Here is a 19042-nt window from a genome sequence, read left to right on the forward strand (position 1 = left end):
TGTTGAAGATATTAGGGATGTCAAGATTGTTAGGTTAATTGTCAATTGCGGTTATTCATGTCACAATGTAATCGTGAATATAATAATGCGAACATTTTAGAAGCAAAATTAAGTATTTTTTGTTCACTACAAAGCCCAAAAATAGACATAAATGTAAATAACTTTATTTAACTGGCTGTTTTTGTCACATTTAACTTTATTTCGTCTTTCCAAAAATAAAATTCACAGTACAGTTAGACCATGGGAATTTAATAGTTTAGTCTCAATAGTCATGAATAATCGTTAAATCGTGATATTTTTTTCTCACAATAATCGTGACACTAATATATCATGACATCCCTACTCGATTTGCAAATTTAGAAAATCAAGTACATAGTCTATAATTAGAGCTATAAAAATGACCTCAAAGAGAACAAGGGGATATTTCTGGCCTTCTATTTTATATCCTAGTGACGTTTTTATTGTTCTATTTTATTTTTTTCATGTTTACCGTGTGAATATCATAATCTTTTATAATTGCCTTTGAATACGCACCGCACTTTTTTTGCTACATAAATAAAGCTTGACCTTGATGTTTTGTGTGATACTTGAACCTCAACTAAGACATTTACAGGCACATTTTAGCACATGTCTGATGCTTTGGAAATAAATAAATAAAATAAATAAAATAAATAAAATAAATAAAATAAATAAAATAAATAAAATAAATAAAATAAATAAAATAAAATGAATAATAATAAATAAAATAAATAAAATAAATAAAATAAATAAAATAAATAAAATAAATAAAATAAATAAAATAAATAAAAATAAATAAAATAAATAAAATAAATAAAATAAATAAAATAAATAAAATAAATAAAATAAAATATCATCTGAAAATCGTTACCGAGACGATGCAAAAATAATTGAAATTTAATTTTTGTCACCCAGTCACATATCAACAGCAATGCGATTTACTTCTACACTAAAGTACTGCACTAACTACTGCACTCATTACTGAAACTACTGGCCAACTATATCCAAATCCTTTTTCACTTTTGGCTTGCTCTGTTTTTCATCAGGGAGTGAGCAATGTGGTTGTTGTAAATGTGCTTTATAAACAAACTTGGCTTGACTAATAGGCAGGGGGATTTACAACACCTTAAGTATGGTCTGCTCCAGAAACATTATAGAGTATAATTGGATAGGTTGTACTTTAAAGTGATACACCAGTGGTTCTCAAACTTTTCAGAACTTCTGGGGGAATATGTGGCTTTCTGAGTACCTCTGGATCCAAACACAAACTTAATAAGTCCAACATTTGGGGTAAAATGGTCTAAAGTGTCACAAAATCAGGTCTGAAATGAGAATAAACCATAGATGATAGTTCATAATAATGATAAATCCAAACAAGGACAAAAACAACATCAGTAGATCACCATTGTGTATTTTATGGCCTGAATGATGGAGACGTTTCAACTGTTATAGTGCCTGTGTTACCTGTGTTATACCTGTGTTATAGTGCATACCTGTGTTATAGTGCATACCTGTGTTATAATGCATAACTGTGTTATAGTGCATACCTGTGTTATACCTGTGTTATAATGCATACCTGTGTTATAGTGCATACCTGTGTTATAGTGCATACAGTGCATACCTGTGTTATAGTGCATACCTGTGTTATACCTGTGTTATAATGCATACCTGTGTTATAGTGCATACAGTGCATACCTGTGTTATAGTGCATACCTGTGTTATACCTGTGTTATAATGCATACCTGTGTTATAGTGCATACCTGTGTTATAGTGCATACAGTGCATACCTGTGTTATAGTGCATACCTGTGTTATACCTGTGTTATAATGCATACCTGTGTTATAGTGCATAACTGTGTTATACCTGTGTTATAGTGCATACCTGTGTTATACCTGTGTTATAATGCATACCTGTGTTATAGTGCATATCTGTGTTATAGTGCATACAGTGCATACTTGTGTTATAGTGCATACCTGTGTTGTAGTGCATACCTGTGTTGTAGTGCATATCTGTGTTATAGTGCATACAGTGCATACTTGTGTTATAGTGCATACCTGTGTTATAGTGCATACCTGTGTTATAGTGCATATCTGTGTTATAGTGCATACAGTGCATACTTGTGTTATAGTGCATATCTGTGTTATAGTGCATACAGGGCATACTTGTGTTATAGTGCATACCTGTGTTATAGTGCATACCTGTGTTATAGTGCATACCTGTGTTATAGTGCATACCTGTGTTATAGCGCATACCTGTGTTATAGTGCATACCTGTGTTATAGTGCATACCTGTGTTATAGTGCATACCTGTGTTATACCTGTGTTATAGTGCATACCTGTGTTATAGTGCATACCTGTGTTATAGTGCATACCTGTGTTATACCTGTGTTATAATGCATACCTGCGTTATAGTGCATAACTGTGTTATAGTGCATACCTGTGTTATAATGCATACCTGCGTTATAGTGCATAACTGTGTTATAGTGCATACCTGTGTTATAGTGCATACCTGTGTTGTAGTGCATACCTGTGTTATAGTGCATACCTGTGTTATAGCGCATACCTGTGTTATAGTGCATACCTGTGTTATAGTGCATACCTGTGTTATACCTGTGTTATAATGCATACCTGCGTTATAGTGCATAACTGTGTTATAGTGCATACCTGTGTTATAATGCATACCTGCGTTATAGTGCATAACTGTGTTATAGTGCATACCTGTGTTATAGTGCATACCTGTGTTGTAGTGCATACCTGTGTTATAGTGCATACCTGTGTTATAGTGCATACCTGTGTTATAGTGCATACCTGTGTTATACCTGTGTTATAGTGCATACCTGTGTTATAGTGCATACCTGTGTTATAGTGCATACCTGTGTTATACCTGTGTTATAATGCATACCTGCGTTATAGTGCATAACTGTGTTATAGTGCATACCTGTGTTATAATGCATACCTGCGTTATAGTGCATAACTGTGTTATAGTGCATACCTGTGTTATAGTGCATACCTGTGTTGTAGTGCATACCTGTGTTATAGTGCATACCTGTGTTATAGCGCATACCTGTGTTATAGTGCATACCTGTGTTATAGTGCATACCTGTGTTATACCTGTGTTATAGTGCATACCTGTGTTGTAGTGCATACCTGTGTTATAGTGCATACCTGTGTTGTAGTGCATACCTGTGTTATAGTGCATACCTGTGTTATACCTGTGTTATAGTGCATACCTGTGTTGTAGTGCATACCTGTGTTGTAGTGCATACCTGTGTTGTAGTGCATACCTGTGTTATAGTGCATACCTGTGTTATAGTGCATACCTGTGTTATTGTGCATACCTGTGTGTTGAGCATAAAATCACCAAACAACAGAGATAAATGCCTCAAATCACCTTCTAATATGACAATAGTGTTTAGTATTCTCCTGGTACAGCACAAATCTAATATAATCCATCAAGCGGAAATATGCACAATATATGGGTTAATGTGACCTTATATACTTGCATTTAAAAAAGTAAAATAGACAGAAGAAACAGTCACTAAATGCAGCGTGACAATTCTGCAGTAGTTCAGAGCGCTGGTTTAATTTGAGCTGAAGTGTATGTCTTTAAAAGAGTCATAAATCACAAAAAGTAATTACGACTCCAGATTAATTCAGATCTTCCTCCTAAATCAGTGCCGCCACATCACACGGCGCCACAGATAATCATCTTTAACTTTAAAAAGGGAAGGATATGAGCAGCAAAGTCCATTAAGAACCGCCGAAAAGCAGTGCGATTATTCAGCCCGCAAACTAAGGGAGGGACGTGCCCCACCGAAACACAACACATTTGGGACTGTAGCCTAATTTGTTTATGGTTAATCAAGCAATTAGACAGTCAGTGGACCCCTGTGCTCAATTTCACACCACACAATGCTATAAGAGATATCAGGCCGGCTTTGTAAATGATTTGAAGTCGGTGGGAAGTGCAGTAATAGCCACAGTTACACAGCGATAATCAGCAGCGATTAACATAACTTTATTAATGTCTTTGGAGGGGGAGGAGATTTGTATCCACTTTCACGTCGGAGGAAAGGCAGTGCATAGGAATGAGTTTACGTCTCGAAAAGAAACAAAGTGTTCTCACATGTTTGGAGAAATAATTGCCTTTTTAAATCAGAGACATCAAAGCGCTCGCAGTGAAGTCGATGGGGGGAAAGAAAAAGCATATTTGTTGTTTTCGTTCTAATCAATGTAGCCGTGTAACAAACCGCCTGAATTTATTTACGGCTCAGGCAGGGGTCGCCATGGTAACAGACGGTGAAATCGGATCCTGCGCCAAAGTCGTGCGGTAAGGTGGGAATAAATAAACACGTAAGCAGAGGCGTGAGTATTAAATGGGCTTTTTCACGTTCACACACACACGCGCGTGCACACACACACACACACAGTGACTGCAGCCCCTCGCGTCTCCTCGGGGGCCCCTCTTAACACAGCCTTGCGAGAAAAGGCAAGGTGAAGTGCTCTGCTCGCTTTAACAGAAACAATGAGAATATTTCATGAATCACATCGATATGCAAGACACACCATGGGAAGGCTTTTAATATTAAGAGTAATGGGACTGAGCTATCTTAAGGTCGTTCCAGACTGCAGGGCACTATACCATAAAATACAAATATAAATAGCCCATCAATTGGATTTAGGCAGTGGTGGAAAGTATAATGGGAAGTGAGGTTTCGCCGAGGGGTATTTTAAAAAACAAAGAGCGAGAATCCTACAAAAATTGCCTGTGCGTCTGAATGTAGTTTGAATGTAGTTTCTTATATATTTCTTGTTTAAATGTGAATTATTATTATTATTTTTTTTATAATTGTGTGCTGTTGCTTTCCCACTTGCCCCATGTCGCTCTTGAAATGCATAAGAAAGTAAAAGGGCTGTACTTGAGTAACATTTTTAGCCGCTTGTACTTTTTACAGTGGATACTTTTTACTTCTACGTCACATTTACATTTGAGAACAGATATCAGTACTTTCTACTCCTTTACTTTTTAGCATGTGGACTCAAAAGTAGTTTTCTGTTTCTTTATTTATTATTTTTATCACGTGCACACTTTGAGCAAATAAAAATAAAAAAAATATTCAAATTAAAATGGCTAGAAAAATTAAAAGATCAATACAGTTGTTTCTGTTCGACAGCAAATCCGCAAAATCACTACATTTGATGTTTTAATAGTTCACGGGATTTGTTTTCAATACTTTTTAACTTTTTGCTACACATTTAAACAGATTCTTCCAATACTTTTCATCAGAAAGATTTTTTGTGATGTGATACTTTTACTTGAGTAATTGTCTTTCACTCAAGTACCACAGCTGAGTCCTTCTTATACCACTGGATTTATTCATAGAGGCAGCTTTAATTCCCTTCGTGAAACGGTAACAACATGTGTCATACAGTGGGCAGACCTAATCCTAATCTGCACCATAATCTGTCCTTGTTTCCCAATTCTGGATCCTGCGTCTCTCACAAGATTTGGGTCTTGCTGTTTTTGGAATAAACGATGGAATGTCACACAGCACACTTGAACATCACGAGGAAATGCTTCATTCTGGAACCTCCGCACAAACACGTATGTAATGTGCATTACCTGCGACACAAATCCATGCAAGATTTTTACTCGATAGCAACAAAAAAATGTTCTTAAAGCTGGAGTAGCTGGGCGTTTTCTTTAAATGAAAAGAGTATATTATAAAAGCAGCAGTTGTGACCTAATCTGACTGCTGCATACTGTCTGCTTAAGCAACAAAATTGTAAAACTGTGCATAAAAAAACAAGCTATGAACAAATTATAAATAATTTGATTCTCCTTTCACAATTTGAAAAACGAGAATCCCAGATTTACAACTTGTTGAGTCAAGGCCAAACCCGTTGCAGTGGCGTGTAAACTCACCTAACGTGACGGGGGCCTGGCTTCTAAGTCTCCATCCAATCGGCTTCATCTCTGCATCCAGATCCACCAGGTGCCAAGAGTCCCGCCCCCGGTTTCCATGGCGATCGAGGCGCAGCCGTAGCCGTACGCCTTTAGTGAGAACGCCCGGCAGCCAGGACACGGGAGGTCGGGCAGGGGCCAACGACGGGGGATGGTTTAAGTCCCGCCCTCCACGCAGTCTCATGCCGCTTCATTGGTCAGACAGGCACATCTCTCTGCAAGTGACTCCTTAAATAAAAAAAAGCAAGAGTTCTCAGCATTATTAATTTAATTCCACACTTTCAAATTCAAACGTAGCTGAATAGAAGAAAATTAAAAAGATACTAGAACAGGCAGGCGAGGCATGTAATATCAGTGCATTTGAAGGTCAAAGGACAAGACTGGAGTCTGATGGGAGAATATGGCTCTGCTAATGATGAAAATGTAGCCACAATTTGTCTATTGTGCTGTACAGTGAATGCAATTTGCCCTCTCGGGCTGGATTTAATGGTTACCGGAGCGAAGGAAGCTTTTAGCCTCATCTGCAGTGAACAAAGCCAAAGAGAGAGAAGCTGATGGATTTTTATTTTGTTGGTTGTCTCTGTGTTAATAGTAAGAAAAGAGAAAACTAGCAGACCAGATTTGTGTAAATGAGTTTCAAATCTAGTAATGAAGGGAGCATTTAGGTCTATATTTGTTTATTCATGTTCTAATCAGTTTGGCAAATTAATTAAGGACATATTAAAGACTGAGGATTAGCTTTATTGTTCCATGATCATCACACTGGAAAGAACATTCATTTTCAAGGTCAACTGTCAGTAACAGGAGGGATCACGATACTTCAAATCTGCACAACAGCATGAACTAGCCATGTCTGCACTGCTCTCACTAAACACATTTCAGTTTGATGAAATCATGTGCAACCAGCCTCCCTCGGCCACAGGTTGAGACCTTCTCCTTCCGAAAGCTCTGGCTCTCAGGGGAGATTAAAAGGCTTTATCTGCCACTTTACAAAAACACTGGTGCCAGGAGCACTGTCAGCAGAGCTGCTGTTTGACAATTATCACTTCTGTCCTGTTTGTAACCAGAGAAAGGCTTGTTAAATGCAGTTGGATGCAGGATAGGCCCGCAGTGTTGAGATGGAAACCAAAGACAGTTTAAAGGCTTTGTAGGTCAACTAAAACATGTTAGCTTTTTCTTGTGGTTTGAGTTCAGGTAGTGGGCCTGCTGGTTTTGGTCTATATTACCGTTTCTCAAACTGTTTGATAGGGGTTTTTTTTTCAATTTTTTTCCGATTTTGGGTTAATCAATCCATTGATTGGTTTTAGAATGATGAGTAATTGGTCATATATGCAATTAACAATTTAACAAAATGTTTTGCATTTAACAGGAAGTACTTTATTATTTAGCCTCATGTTAGAACTGGTACAGTCTCAATTTAGGCCCATTTCATCTCTAATTTAAGGCAGATGTCTGGATTTTAATCTGGCAAAATGTGTTTTATGTACTTGGTGTGAAAAGTATGAGAAGCAGTGGTCTACATGAGAGTCATTGATGAGAGCAGCTTGTGATCCTATGTTTCTGCAAAAATCTCATTAAAGATAGAGTTGCAGACTTTGATTATGAGGATCGAAGTGTAGTTTCAGTAAAATTTATCCTGTGCCAATAGAAAAAATGTCTCAATGTACGAGGAAACAGTTTTCAGTTGTAACATTGGACCCAGGCCAGCCGAGAGACATAGTCTCTCCAGTGTGTCCTGGGTCTTCCCCGAGGCCTCTTCCTGGTGGGATATGCCCGATACATCTCCCCAGGGAGGCGCCCAGGAGGCATCCGGAACCTCAGCTGGCTCCTCTCGACGGGGAGGAGCAGCGGCTCTACTCTGAGCTCCTCCCGTGTGACTGAGCTCCTCACCCTATCTCTAAGGGAGCGTATATACTCATTTTAACCGCTTGTATCCGCGATCTCATCCTTCCGGTCATTACCCAAAGGACGAGAGCAAAAGGTGAGGGTAGGAACGTAGACCGGTGATCGAGAGCTTTGCCTTTCGGTTCAGCTCCCTCTTTACCACAACAGTTCGATGCAGCGACTGCATCACTGCAGCCGTTGCACCGATCTGCCTGTCGATCTCACGCTCCATCCTTCCCTCACTCGTGAACAAGACCCCGAGATACTTGAACTCCTCCACTTGGGGCAAGGACACCCCACCCACCTGGAGAGGGCAAGATAGTTACGGATACGGATAGTAATAAAGCCTAAAATAAGGATGAATTGAAAACATGATGCGGCAGTTGACAAACGAAAAACTTATTCCACCTTTTTTATGACGATGATGATGATGATGATGATGATGATGACAGGCCTAGGCTACTCTCTCAATAGGCTAATTGTTAACATGTCTTAAATGCATATTAATTATAAGCTCGTGCATGTGTCACTGAGCAGCTACAAATGATGAGGCGGGAGTCCATCTCGTGTTTGGCAGATGGAGCAGATTTTTACCTGTGCGGTCGGCGCCTCAGCCGCGGGGAAACATGTCTCTTCTGCGGCTGATGCAGGGCACTCTGGGCCGGGCTGTAGAGGAGACTGAAGCCGGTGCACAGGACGCTTCTGCCCGCGTCACACCGCTACAGATGCGGCATGGACGAGCGCGCATCACCGGAGGCAGACAGGCGCGCGCTGACACGACGCGGAACAGACGGATTTAAAGGTGACTGTCACATTTAGGTAATTATCTCTGAACTCAGCCCATTCCTCCAGGTCCTGCTCACGAGGATCGGATGAGACTGTGCTGTGTTAGAGCCACGTAAACCTGCTGCATCTGGGGCAAGTGTCCAGATGAGTGGTCAGTGTCACGACACTTTTATACTTCTCTTGTGAATACAGTTCCATTATCTTCTTTTTGAGATCCATAAAGTTCATGTCTTATTAAAGTGGCATGAAGAGCCCAAGACAAGTTATTATGTTGACAGTTTATTATTCTGAGAGTGAAGTAGGACAAAATATGAAAACAATAACTTAAAACACCCCATCATTTAAAAGTTGTTTTTTATTTGAAATGATTTTAAATACAAATAATATATTTTTTTCATTTACAATGACAGTTCCTTTGTAAACAAAAGTGGGAGATATTTGTTGTTTTTTTCATCCAAAGTCTGGACATAGAGGCGAGTTCTGGTGGCATCATACTGAAATAATCTCCACACAGCGCAGTCACTGATGCTACATTCTACAGCAGAGCACTAAATACTTTGAGTACAATGTTACCTGCCTTGACCATCATCTGTTTGTGGAGCAGAGAAGCTTTTACCCTTCCTTTAGAGTTTAGACCTCACCTTCACAGGCAGAGTATATCGCAATTAGTCTGTCTAGTGAAAAATCAAATAATGAACTGTCAAATGTGCCACATGCGGCGATGTCTTTACAGAGCGATACAGAAGCTCCGAAATGGTTGGAAACGAGATGAGTTTAAAACAAGACTTGTATTATAACACCAAAAATAAATTGAGAGGCCGTTGACGTCAGAGTAGTGTGTTCTGCTGGAAATGGTGCAGACAGATTTATGTGATGAGTTGTGCATTTTTTCCAACATAAAAAGCTCCCTTGTTCCCTTGCCAACGGTGTTAAGACTAATCGTATGTATCCTAAAACGTTTTTGAAACCATAGTAAAATACTGTTAAACTTTATGTACTCCACAAAATGTTGGTGTAGTATTTATAAGGCCTTTTCAGACAGTATAATTGGAATGTGCTACAGTTGAACTAATGAATTACGTTTGTACATTTATAGTATACATGTCATCAGTATCTAAAACCACTAACATAGGAAAACCCTGACACATTTTTATCTCCAGTCCGGGGATATTCTGCGTCATGCAAAACATAAGGACGAGAATGAGATGAAGTGAAAATGTCTGGCTGGAAATTTGAACGTCAGTTACTTCTTTGTTTATAGAAAAGTGAACGGTTGGCGACACAACAAAAAAGTATATTGAAAAAAGCAAACCTCAAAAGTTGTGATCCCCGACAAACAGGGCTAAAGCTGGACTTCTGCAGTTACATTTACAGAAAGCATCATTGGTGTGGAAAACATTGGTGCAGAGATTTTAAACTTCACAGCCAGATATATTTTACACATAGAGGTGGTGTGTCTTTGTCGTTTTCTGCAATCACAATTAGCTGTAATACATCCGCCTTGTTTCTCTATAGAAAGAGCAGAAATTATAGGTCCTCCAGTCCACAGTGTGTCACTCTTTCACAAATACAAGTTCACCAACACGCACGCACACTTGTCCACTCATAACCACTCGTACATGGGCCTGGTAGTATTCACAGAATTATTTTCCACCAGCGACGGACTGGGAGTGAAAAAGTCATTGTAGAAAAGGGACGTGGGAACAGTTCATCTTTCTGTAAAGTGATGGAGGAAGAGTGCTGCGCGTGACTGTCCCGGGACGCTCTGATGATGTCACTACTGTGGGACAGAAGCTCAGTCATTGTCCTCCTCCTCTTCCTCGCTGTCCTCGATGCAGTCGCTCTCTTCGGGCTCCTCGTCCTCATCCTCGGTGTCTGGGATGTCCCACTGCGGGTGGTCCAGGATCGCCCTGGCCTCGTGCACTTCCAGCTGTGGAAACACACCGCATTCATGAGGAAACAACCAGTCTGACCTTCATTAGAACGGCTTAGAGCTGATATCGACATGGTAAGAAGCCCATGTGGGTTTCCTCTCATCAGCCCAGAACATGCACAGCAAGACAATCCATGTAAGCAGGTCGCCCACTGCCCCTCACAGGGTCTCGAGGCGCGGGGTCTCGAGGCGCGGGGTCTCGAGGCGCAGGGTCTCGAGGCGCGGGGTCTCGAGGCGCAGGGTCTCGAGGCGCAGGGTCTCGAGGCGCAGGGATCTCGAGGCGCAGGGTCTCGAGGCGCAGGGTCTCGAGGCGCAGGGCCAAGGCTGCGTCAAATGAAAAGTCGACAAATAGAAAGAGTTTGCCCTCACCTTCAGGGGTTTGATCAGGTCCAGGCCCAAGTAGGAATCAGAGCGCAGGATGACAGAATATTGGTAGTTGCCAGTTTTGGAGGGCGCTGGAAACTTCAGCTCCACCTGAGGAAAAGCAGATGAACAAAATCAAATAAATTACAGGTTACAATAAACATTATAGTGAGTGCAATCCCACATTTGTCCAGGCGTGGTCCATGACAGAAATGTTTTAGTTTGGTCCAAAGACCTTTTCTACCATTAATAATTGAGTAACAGTGAAGCTGATCATCATAAATTGCAATTGACCTTTAACCACTGAGCAGAGGTGGGCAAGTACAACAGAGTAAACTGTAGTAACCTGATTACCAGGTTGTTCACTTTCATATGGCAAATCACTAATTACCTGCAGCAAGGTTAATTATTATGCAGTGTTGAGCATCAAAAGAGCAGTGAAAACAGTCACAATTCACAGGCCTGTCTTGTTAATTAGAGAGGGCTTTCTACCTGCTCCACATAACACTCCTGTCAAACCTGACACGTACCAGCAGTCACACAACGGCAGTCACACAACGGCAGTCACACAACGGCAGTCACACAACGGCAGTCACACAACGGCAGTCACACAACGGCAGTCACACAACGGCAGTCACACAACGGCAGTCACACAACGGCAGTCACACAAACATAAGCTAACGACCATTACGTTAGGCACTGAGGTGTTCTGAAGGGTCACCTCTAGTGATTGCACTGTTTAAGAGTGGAAACACACCACAGTGGCCTCATTAAACCTATACATTACTGTCATATTCACAGTACAACTCCAAAACCAGAGGTGTGATGATGAAAGGGTCGCCTAGCAACAGCATGTGTGACATTACTGTAGTAGAACCAACTCCTTTCATGCAGATTACAGTATCAACATCACAAAAAACAGCAAGTGTATATTTGTGCCCAGAGATAATTACAGCAGTATAAACTGTGCCAGAGGCAGCAGACTCACCTCCTCTGTGTCCTTTAAAGTGCACACATGGTAGGGCATGGACACCAGGGTCTGGTCTTTGCGATCTGCGATGTAGAGCCACCACCACTCCTGCTTCTCCTCTGGGAAGTACAGGCTGTAAACTGGGTGAGTCACCTTTGACTTTGTCTCCAGCAGAGCTCGCTCTCGTCGCTGGATGCTCTGCTGCAGCGCCTCCCACTCCTGACATAGATACACAGAGAAACTCAGCTTTGACCTGTAAAATGACTAAATGCTTAATGTTGTATTCAATATTTATTTCCTGACCTCTTCATCGTCTCCAGCGATCTCATCGGCCTCAGTGTCGCTCTGTTTGTCGCTGTCTTCTTCTCGTTCGCTCGGAGAGTCTTTGTTGGCTTCGCCTTCGTCAGACTCGCTGCCTCTGTCTGAACCCTCGTCCTCCTCTTCCTTCACTGCTGCTGTGGCTGCTGCAGAGGCTCCTGCTGCCACTTCCTGTGGATATTTATAAGCAAATGTGTTAACAACAAACACTCATTTATGCAAAATCAGTGTCGACAAGTGACTTACGGTCCCTGCGACATTGCCATTTGCTTGCTTTGCTTTGGACGCAGCTGGAGTGGCTTTCTTCTTGGTTAATTTCTTCTTCTTAGACTTTGCAGTCTTTTTAGCCCCTTTGTTCTTGTTTTGCCAAACTTTTGTTTTAACTTTATTTGCATCTCCTTGCTGAACACAGAGTTTATTTCATGGGTGTAATATTCTGTCTTAAAGGAAAATGGCACCTGCAAATGTATCTTTCTCACCCCGTCCTCTGCGTTGGCCGCCTCTTCTCCGGCGGGACATGGAGCGGACTCCTGCTCCTTTTCAAATACCTCCTACACAAAGAATACTTCATTTAACATAGCCGTCTAGCACACTCTAGTGGTCATTCATTAAGGTGAATATTGGTATACTACATGAATAAATGAAAACCATTTGACATATTATTATGTAATTATATATATATATATATATATATATAATTACATAATAATATATATATATATATATATATATATATATATATATATATATATATATATATATTTCAGTTACTTACCACCATCCGTTTTCTTGTTAGTGTGACTGTAACTGTGACGATGGACCCTGCAGTGATGTTATTACTGTCCTCATCGTCAAGAACTAAAAAATAAAACAATTAAATAAGAATAAACCGTATTGCTTTTTTGCACTGATCACTTCAGATTGACTTCACAAGGGCATGTGGTGTTATGATGGATGTGTTTGTTTTAAAAGACTGACCCTGCAGTTTTGTGTCCATGGTGATGTGAGGGAGGCTGCCGAGCACAGCCATCACCTCGTCATACTTCTCCTCCCCTAAAAAGCGCAGCATACAGCGTCTGTCAGAATCCTTAAGGCTCACCAGGTCCTGGAGCGTCCGCACTTTATACTGCAAACACAAAATATTACTCTGATAATCCCTTATACCAGAGCTTCTCAAATCCTGTTTAGGGGGAGCGTGTTTGATTAAATGTGCGCACTTTACACATGACGGACATGTCATGTGTACAAACAGCCAATGCCAACACGGTTTAATGGCTCAATACGAGTGGTGGAGCAGCGGAGGAGTGGAGCAGCCTGCCTCCGAGGGCCCTTATCTCACACACATTTGCCTCGGTTTAAGGGCAAATCACAGCCGTGCCTACTGTTTGTACCATGTGCGCTTTCCCACGCCCTCGAACCTCCTCCGTGCTTCCCCACCTCAACGCGCAGAATCATCTTGCTTTCCGACTCAACTCAGCGAGTTGACCACATATATGTACGTATATGTGCAGTTATATTGGCTCCTTTCCGCTTTAACCCCATGAGCTTTTTGAAGAAAATGTGAAACATGTGATTCATATTATGCGTAGCGATACTAGTCAGCACCGCGCAGAAAGCAGTCTGTTTGGGAATGTGGACCCGTTGTAATAAAACTGATCCACTGGGATCCAGAAGTAACACGATTTGTCTTCTCCATGAGAAGCCCCACTGCAGCCAGGCACTACTGACCCTCCCACTGTCTGTGCAGCTAAGAGGAGGAGAGGAATAGAGAGGTGAAGGGGGAGGAGGGGTGCAGAGGGAGGTGAGAGGAATAGAGAGGTGAAGGGGGAGGAGGGGTGCAGAAGGAGCTCAGAGGAATAGAGAGGTGAAGGGGGAGGAGGGGTGCAGAGGGAGCTCAGAGGAATAGAGAGGTGAAGGGGGAGGAGGGGTGCAGAGGGAGCTCAGAGGAATAGAGAGGTGAAGGGGGAGGAGGGGTGCAGAGGGAGCTCAGAGGAATAGAGAGGTGAAGGGGGAGGAGGGGTGCAGAGGGAGCTCAGAGGAATAGAGAGGTGAAGGGGGAGGAGGGGTGCAGAGGGAGCTCAGAGGAATAGAGAGGTGAAGGGGGAGGAGGGGTGCAGAGGGAGCTCAGAGGAATAGAGAGGTGAAGGGGGAGGAGGGGTGCAGAGGGAGCTCAGAGGAATAGAGAGGTGAAGGGGGAGGAGGGGTGCAGAGGGAGGTGAGAGGAATAGAGAGGTGAAGGGGGAGGAGGGGTGCAGAGGGAGGTGAGAGGAATAGAGAGGTGAAGGGGGAGGAGGGGTGCAGAGGGAGCTCAGAGGAATAGAGAGCTGAGAGGAGCTGAGAGGAGCTGAGAGGAGCTCTCATATGGTGTTGTTCCAGAGCAGAGGCTTCAAGCACAAACAATGTGAACAAACGTTGTGGGTTCAAATCCAGTCCTCAGTTTGCTGCAATGTCCTTCCCCAGTCTCATCCCAATTTCACACTACACTGTCTTGTCTAATAAATCTTACAGGCCAAAATAGTCTTAAAACAAATAAAAATAAATGGCATTTATATTAATAAATGCTCATTGTCACTGTATTTCAGGTTTATTTAGGAGTTTATATTGTAAATCTGAATTATTATTTATTATCAGTCACAATTTCTCGATGCTGTGAGGGGCATGGATCCATTTGATCCCTTAAGAGGGGTGCACCAGGTTTGAGAAGCACTGACTTACACCAAACACTTCAACCACACACTGTTCAGGTACAATACCTTCTTTGAGATGCAGAAGCGCAAATGCTCCTCCTCAAAGTGGGGCAACTGCAGCAGAGGAGACTTTGACTCCTGCAGGCCTTGCACTATCATCTGGGTCAGCTTCATACAATTCTCTATGGTCACCAACCGAGGAGCATGAAAACCTACAAACACCAAAAAGCATTTATTCCAAATGTATTCAAATAGAAACATTTACTTTGGTCAAACTTTGATTCACCTCCTCTACTGTTAGCCATCATAGTGAGCTGACAGCCCACATTGATCATCTCCTGAAGAAGAGCAGGACTCTTCCTCGTCACAAACCTCTGATCTGAAATGACACATATCAGTTACAGGTTTGCTCAGATGTTATTACAAATACACACGAACCCTCACCTTCCTCTAGTTCTTCAGAAACATCCATCCGTGACAAGTGCCCCAGAACTAAGACCCTGGCCTTCAAACTGTAAGGATAGCAGAAAGGAGGCTCCTTCTTCTTCACATTGATATTGCCTAATTCACGGATGAGCTGCAAAACAAGTAACACATTTGAACCATGTTTCAGTGGGTTTTTATAGCCTTGTTCCACTTTTTACCTGTGGCACTACGATGTTGTCTGTTGGTCGTATCGTAGCTTCTTTATTGCTGCGAGGGTCATACTCGAGTGCAGCGGTTAACACCATGATTAAGCCTGCAGGCCAAAGTATAAAAGCATTCAAAGAAAATAATGCTTTTACTGAAGGCAACAACATGATGTAAACTCACGCTTCATGTTCATGTTGGGTGTTTTGTACATAAAATGCATAAAAAGCTGGGTAGTGTTGATAAGAATCTGGTCTCCGCTGTAACGTATAGAGCGGTACCACCATGTCCCCTACAAAACAAACAAGTTAAAGACAAATTATAAAAAGGTTTGCCTTTTCATTAGTTTTGATAACTTACCACAACCACAGGAAGGATGACCATAAAAGCCAATCCATAGACTAAAAGGACCTGAAGAAAGACAAAGCAGCCAATTACATATATATATATATATATATATATATAAATGACTTTACAATGGACACAGTCGAACGTACCAGCATCGAGTTCTTCTGGTCTACAATCCAAGCGGGCAGTGCAATGCCAAAGCTGGTTGCTAAAAGAAATAGTTGTTAACAATCTTATGTAGCATTTTCAAGTGTATTTCGATTGACATGTTTGTTTATGGACTCACCTCCGGGACCATCTGGATTACCATAGTCTATCCAGTTTTGACGTGATTGTTCATTGGTTAAACTTGTAAAAAATGAGTGCAGCATTAGCCAAGTGAATTGTGCTGGGAAACTGAATGTAAAGAGCACTTACGCAGCATGGGCTTTGGCAATCCTCATGAATGTCGCCTCATCACCTCCTCTGTCGGGGTGGTATTTCAGAGACAATACACGGTATTGTTTTTTGATTTCCGACAAAGTGGCTTCCTAAAGGAAAACAAAAAAATCTGTACAGTGGAGTATATAATATGTCATATTCAACCGATCAGCGAGTTTATCTGTTCTTACCGGATCCAAATTAAGGACCTCATAAGGATTATACTCCTGGTATTCTCGGTCCAGCTTGGACACTTTGTAAGCTAGTAGTAGGAACACCACCCACCCAAATAACAAAGCAGCTTTCCTGTAGATAAAAGAAAGTATGGTTTATACAAAATATTTTAATGTTGCTAACACATACAGCATAATAAATAAGTACATAGGTAGAATATTGCCATGTTATGTATGCCACGGCGTTACTATAATAAAACAGTCAGTTCCACAGCATCTGTTGCCACGACAACCTCTCATAAGCAGAGTTGTCTGAGAAGTTTAACCAGAAAACTGAATGATGGATCGCAGTAATAAACGGTGTCAGGCTGATACTGTAATGTGAGAGGAGACGCTCAAACCCTCCAGAGCAGAGGAAGGACTCGCTGTGGGATCTCAGCTTTTCACCAGCGTTGATAATAATAGCATGAGAAGTGTGAAAGTAAACGAAAGGACAAAGAAAAAACACTTTGATAAAGATAACAAAGACTATCCTTTATTCTACAGTTTTAGACTGATAAGAATGATTTATCACAGGAGGAAACAAACCAATGCAAAATGCCAAAATAAAAAAGGAACAATAATGGATAATAAGGGACATCTCTATGTACCAGACTATGACCAGCCACAAATGGAGTTATAAATGTGACGTTTGTACTTTCGGCAAATGTACCAACAAAGCAAACAGTAGTCTTGTATACTACTTAATTTTTAATATGAATAAGTCACACAATAAAGGTCGGTCGGGTTTCAGAGCCATTGCCAGGTATCAAAGTGTGTTTTCTTGGAAAGAAAGATGTCACATAGTCACCAGTGGAAAGTGTATGTGTTTATATATGTCTTTAAATTCAACCAACAAGACTAAAACACAAAACAACTTACTTTAATGTGGGAATAATACTCTGCTGGGATTTCATAAGCCTCAGCCGATACCACAAACACCTGCCATGGACCCTCCGCAGGCTTTTGAGGCGAAGTTGTTCTGGGGGAAAAGAAAAAACAATCTAAGGAAAATGCATTCATAAACAACATGTGTTAAACTGTTAAGCTGCCACAGACACTTGCCATCTAATCTACATGTTTAAGAGGTTATGACTTATGTACAATAGATGACAAGCTGCTCTAAAAGCTACGTAAGCATTGACTTTTGTTGATTAGCAGCTGAGCAAAGATAAACACTGTAACAGGAGGCTGCAAATGAAACGTAAATCAAAACGTTTAGGATCTCTTCTATTTGCTGTGCTGTGAGGCAAGAATAATCGCTTGAAAGTGTAGAACACATAGGTTTCATTGATATAGGGAAGGGATTGAGCTGCAGTGTCAACACGCACAAATATGTAGCATAAACGCAACACTGTTGGTGGTAGTTGTATAACAGACTTCAAACATGAAAACCCCGACCAGACAATGGACAGTCTGGTTTAGACACAAATGATGGCTCTTTGGTCTTGATAAAGCAGAGTGGTCACTTTGTTAAGTTATTGTCAGACACAAGACACACCAGCAGTAGCAGCAGGGCCTTACCAGCATTCTGATCCCGGGGCCAGAAGTAGTATGTGGCGGGGATCACAATAAGTCCGACAAACGACGTGAGGAAATAGAAAAACGTATTGCCGCTGTCATCGTACTGAAATTGTTGTCCGGCCATTTCGTAGCGGCGCTTGAGTCGCCCTTCTTCTCCGCCGCTACGCGTCCCCCTTCAAGCCTCAAGCCCAGTGTGAGCAGCAACCAGCAACTTGACAGAGCGTTAGCCGCTGTTCCCGTTAGCACGTAGCCTCAGTCTGGCTCATCGGTGTACGTGGTGTACGCATGCGTAATGCCGTCTTGCTTCTTCTGCGAGAATATGACGCACGACACTTACTCAGCGCGCTCACTAGTGACACCCTCTGGTGTAAAAAGGTAGGACACGATATCGTCACGGATAACTTGTTTTTTCCTGTCTGTATAATATGACCTTGATGAGTAATGTAGCCATATTTAGTCAGTGTTACAAAAGAGACGTATGATACAGCATCACCATTAGACGTAGAAAAAATTAAAAATGAATAGTGTTTTTGTTTTTTTTTTGGTCAATCTCGGTTCTCGATTCTATTTACATTTTTCTTTTCAAAAACAAACTAAAACGGCATCCAGGCAGTACTGATTTCATTAGCATAATCAAGTACAAACCATTGACCATTGTTTATTTAAGTGGTCCAAACTCTGCGTCAAACCACTTTTTACAGAGACCTCCCCATTCTGAAGAGCCAAGCTTATGATGAATTTCCAAGCCCTAAGTACAACTGACTTGATAATTATCATAATGATTTAGTGTTTCATTAGTTTAGATTGTGAAAAGTCTGGGAATATAAGAGTTTTACAAAATTTTACCCAGGTGAAGCTATGAGCACATTCTGATGGAGTAGGCTATATTTTAAATAAAAAAACACTCAAAGTACATGTCCTGGAGTCTGTTCAAAGTCCAGGTGACAATTACTTGATTGCTAATTAGTTGATGATTACCTCAATT

The 19042-nt window shown here is 41.3% G+C and overlaps 1 protein-coding gene across 1 annotated transcript; it reads right to left on the reverse strand.

The window, feature by feature from the left end:
• Positions 1 to 8989: 8989 nt before the first annotated feature.
• Positions 8990 to 18325, reverse strand: sec63 (SEC63 homolog, protein translocation regulator). Its single transcript, XM_072441645.1, has 20 exons — positions 18058 to 18325; positions 17416 to 17515; positions 16513 to 16627; positions 16319 to 16431; positions 16188 to 16249; positions 16051 to 16109; positions 15914 to 15964; positions 15737 to 15845; positions 15568 to 15662; positions 15368 to 15500; positions 15210 to 15302; positions 14990 to 15135; positions 13215 to 13362; positions 13012 to 13094; positions 12716 to 12787; positions 12483 to 12638; positions 12222 to 12407; positions 11937 to 12137; positions 10955 to 11059; positions 8990 to 10582 (listed from the first exon to the last, which is right to left on the reverse strand). The coding sequence occupies exons 1-20, from the start codon at positions 18179 to 18181 to the stop codon at positions 10448 to 10450; spliced, it is 2286 nt and encodes a 761-aa protein (XP_072297746.1). The 5' UTR covers positions 18182 to 18325; the 3' UTR covers positions 8990 to 10447.
• Between the last annotated feature and the right edge of the window lie 717 nt (positions 18326 to 19042).

This window comes from Eucyclogobius newberryi, unplaced genomic scaffold (assembly GCF_026437365.1).
Source record: "Eucyclogobius newberryi isolate DKJ021-1_F unplaced genomic scaffold, fEucNew1.0.hap1 SCAF_1, whole genome shotgun sequence".
Lineage (NCBI taxonomy): Eukaryota > Metazoa > Chordata > Actinopteri > Gobiiformes > Gobiidae > Eucyclogobius > Eucyclogobius newberryi.

Bases quoted from the DNA above. Each gene is read 5' to 3' on its own strand.
- sec63 (XM_072441645.1), bottom strand. From the start codon at position 18,181: ATGGCCGGACAACAATTTCAGTACGATGACAGCGGCAATACGTTTTTC. The intron at 15,965-16,050 runs GTACGTTCGACT...GTCTTTCTTCAG, and splicing joins ACCAGAAGAACTCGATGCTG to GTCCTTTTAGTCTATGGATT. The intron at 15,136-15,209 runs GTGAATCAAAGT...TGGTGTTTGTAG, and splicing joins GATGGCTAACAGTAGAGGAG to GTTTTCATGCTCCTCGGTTG.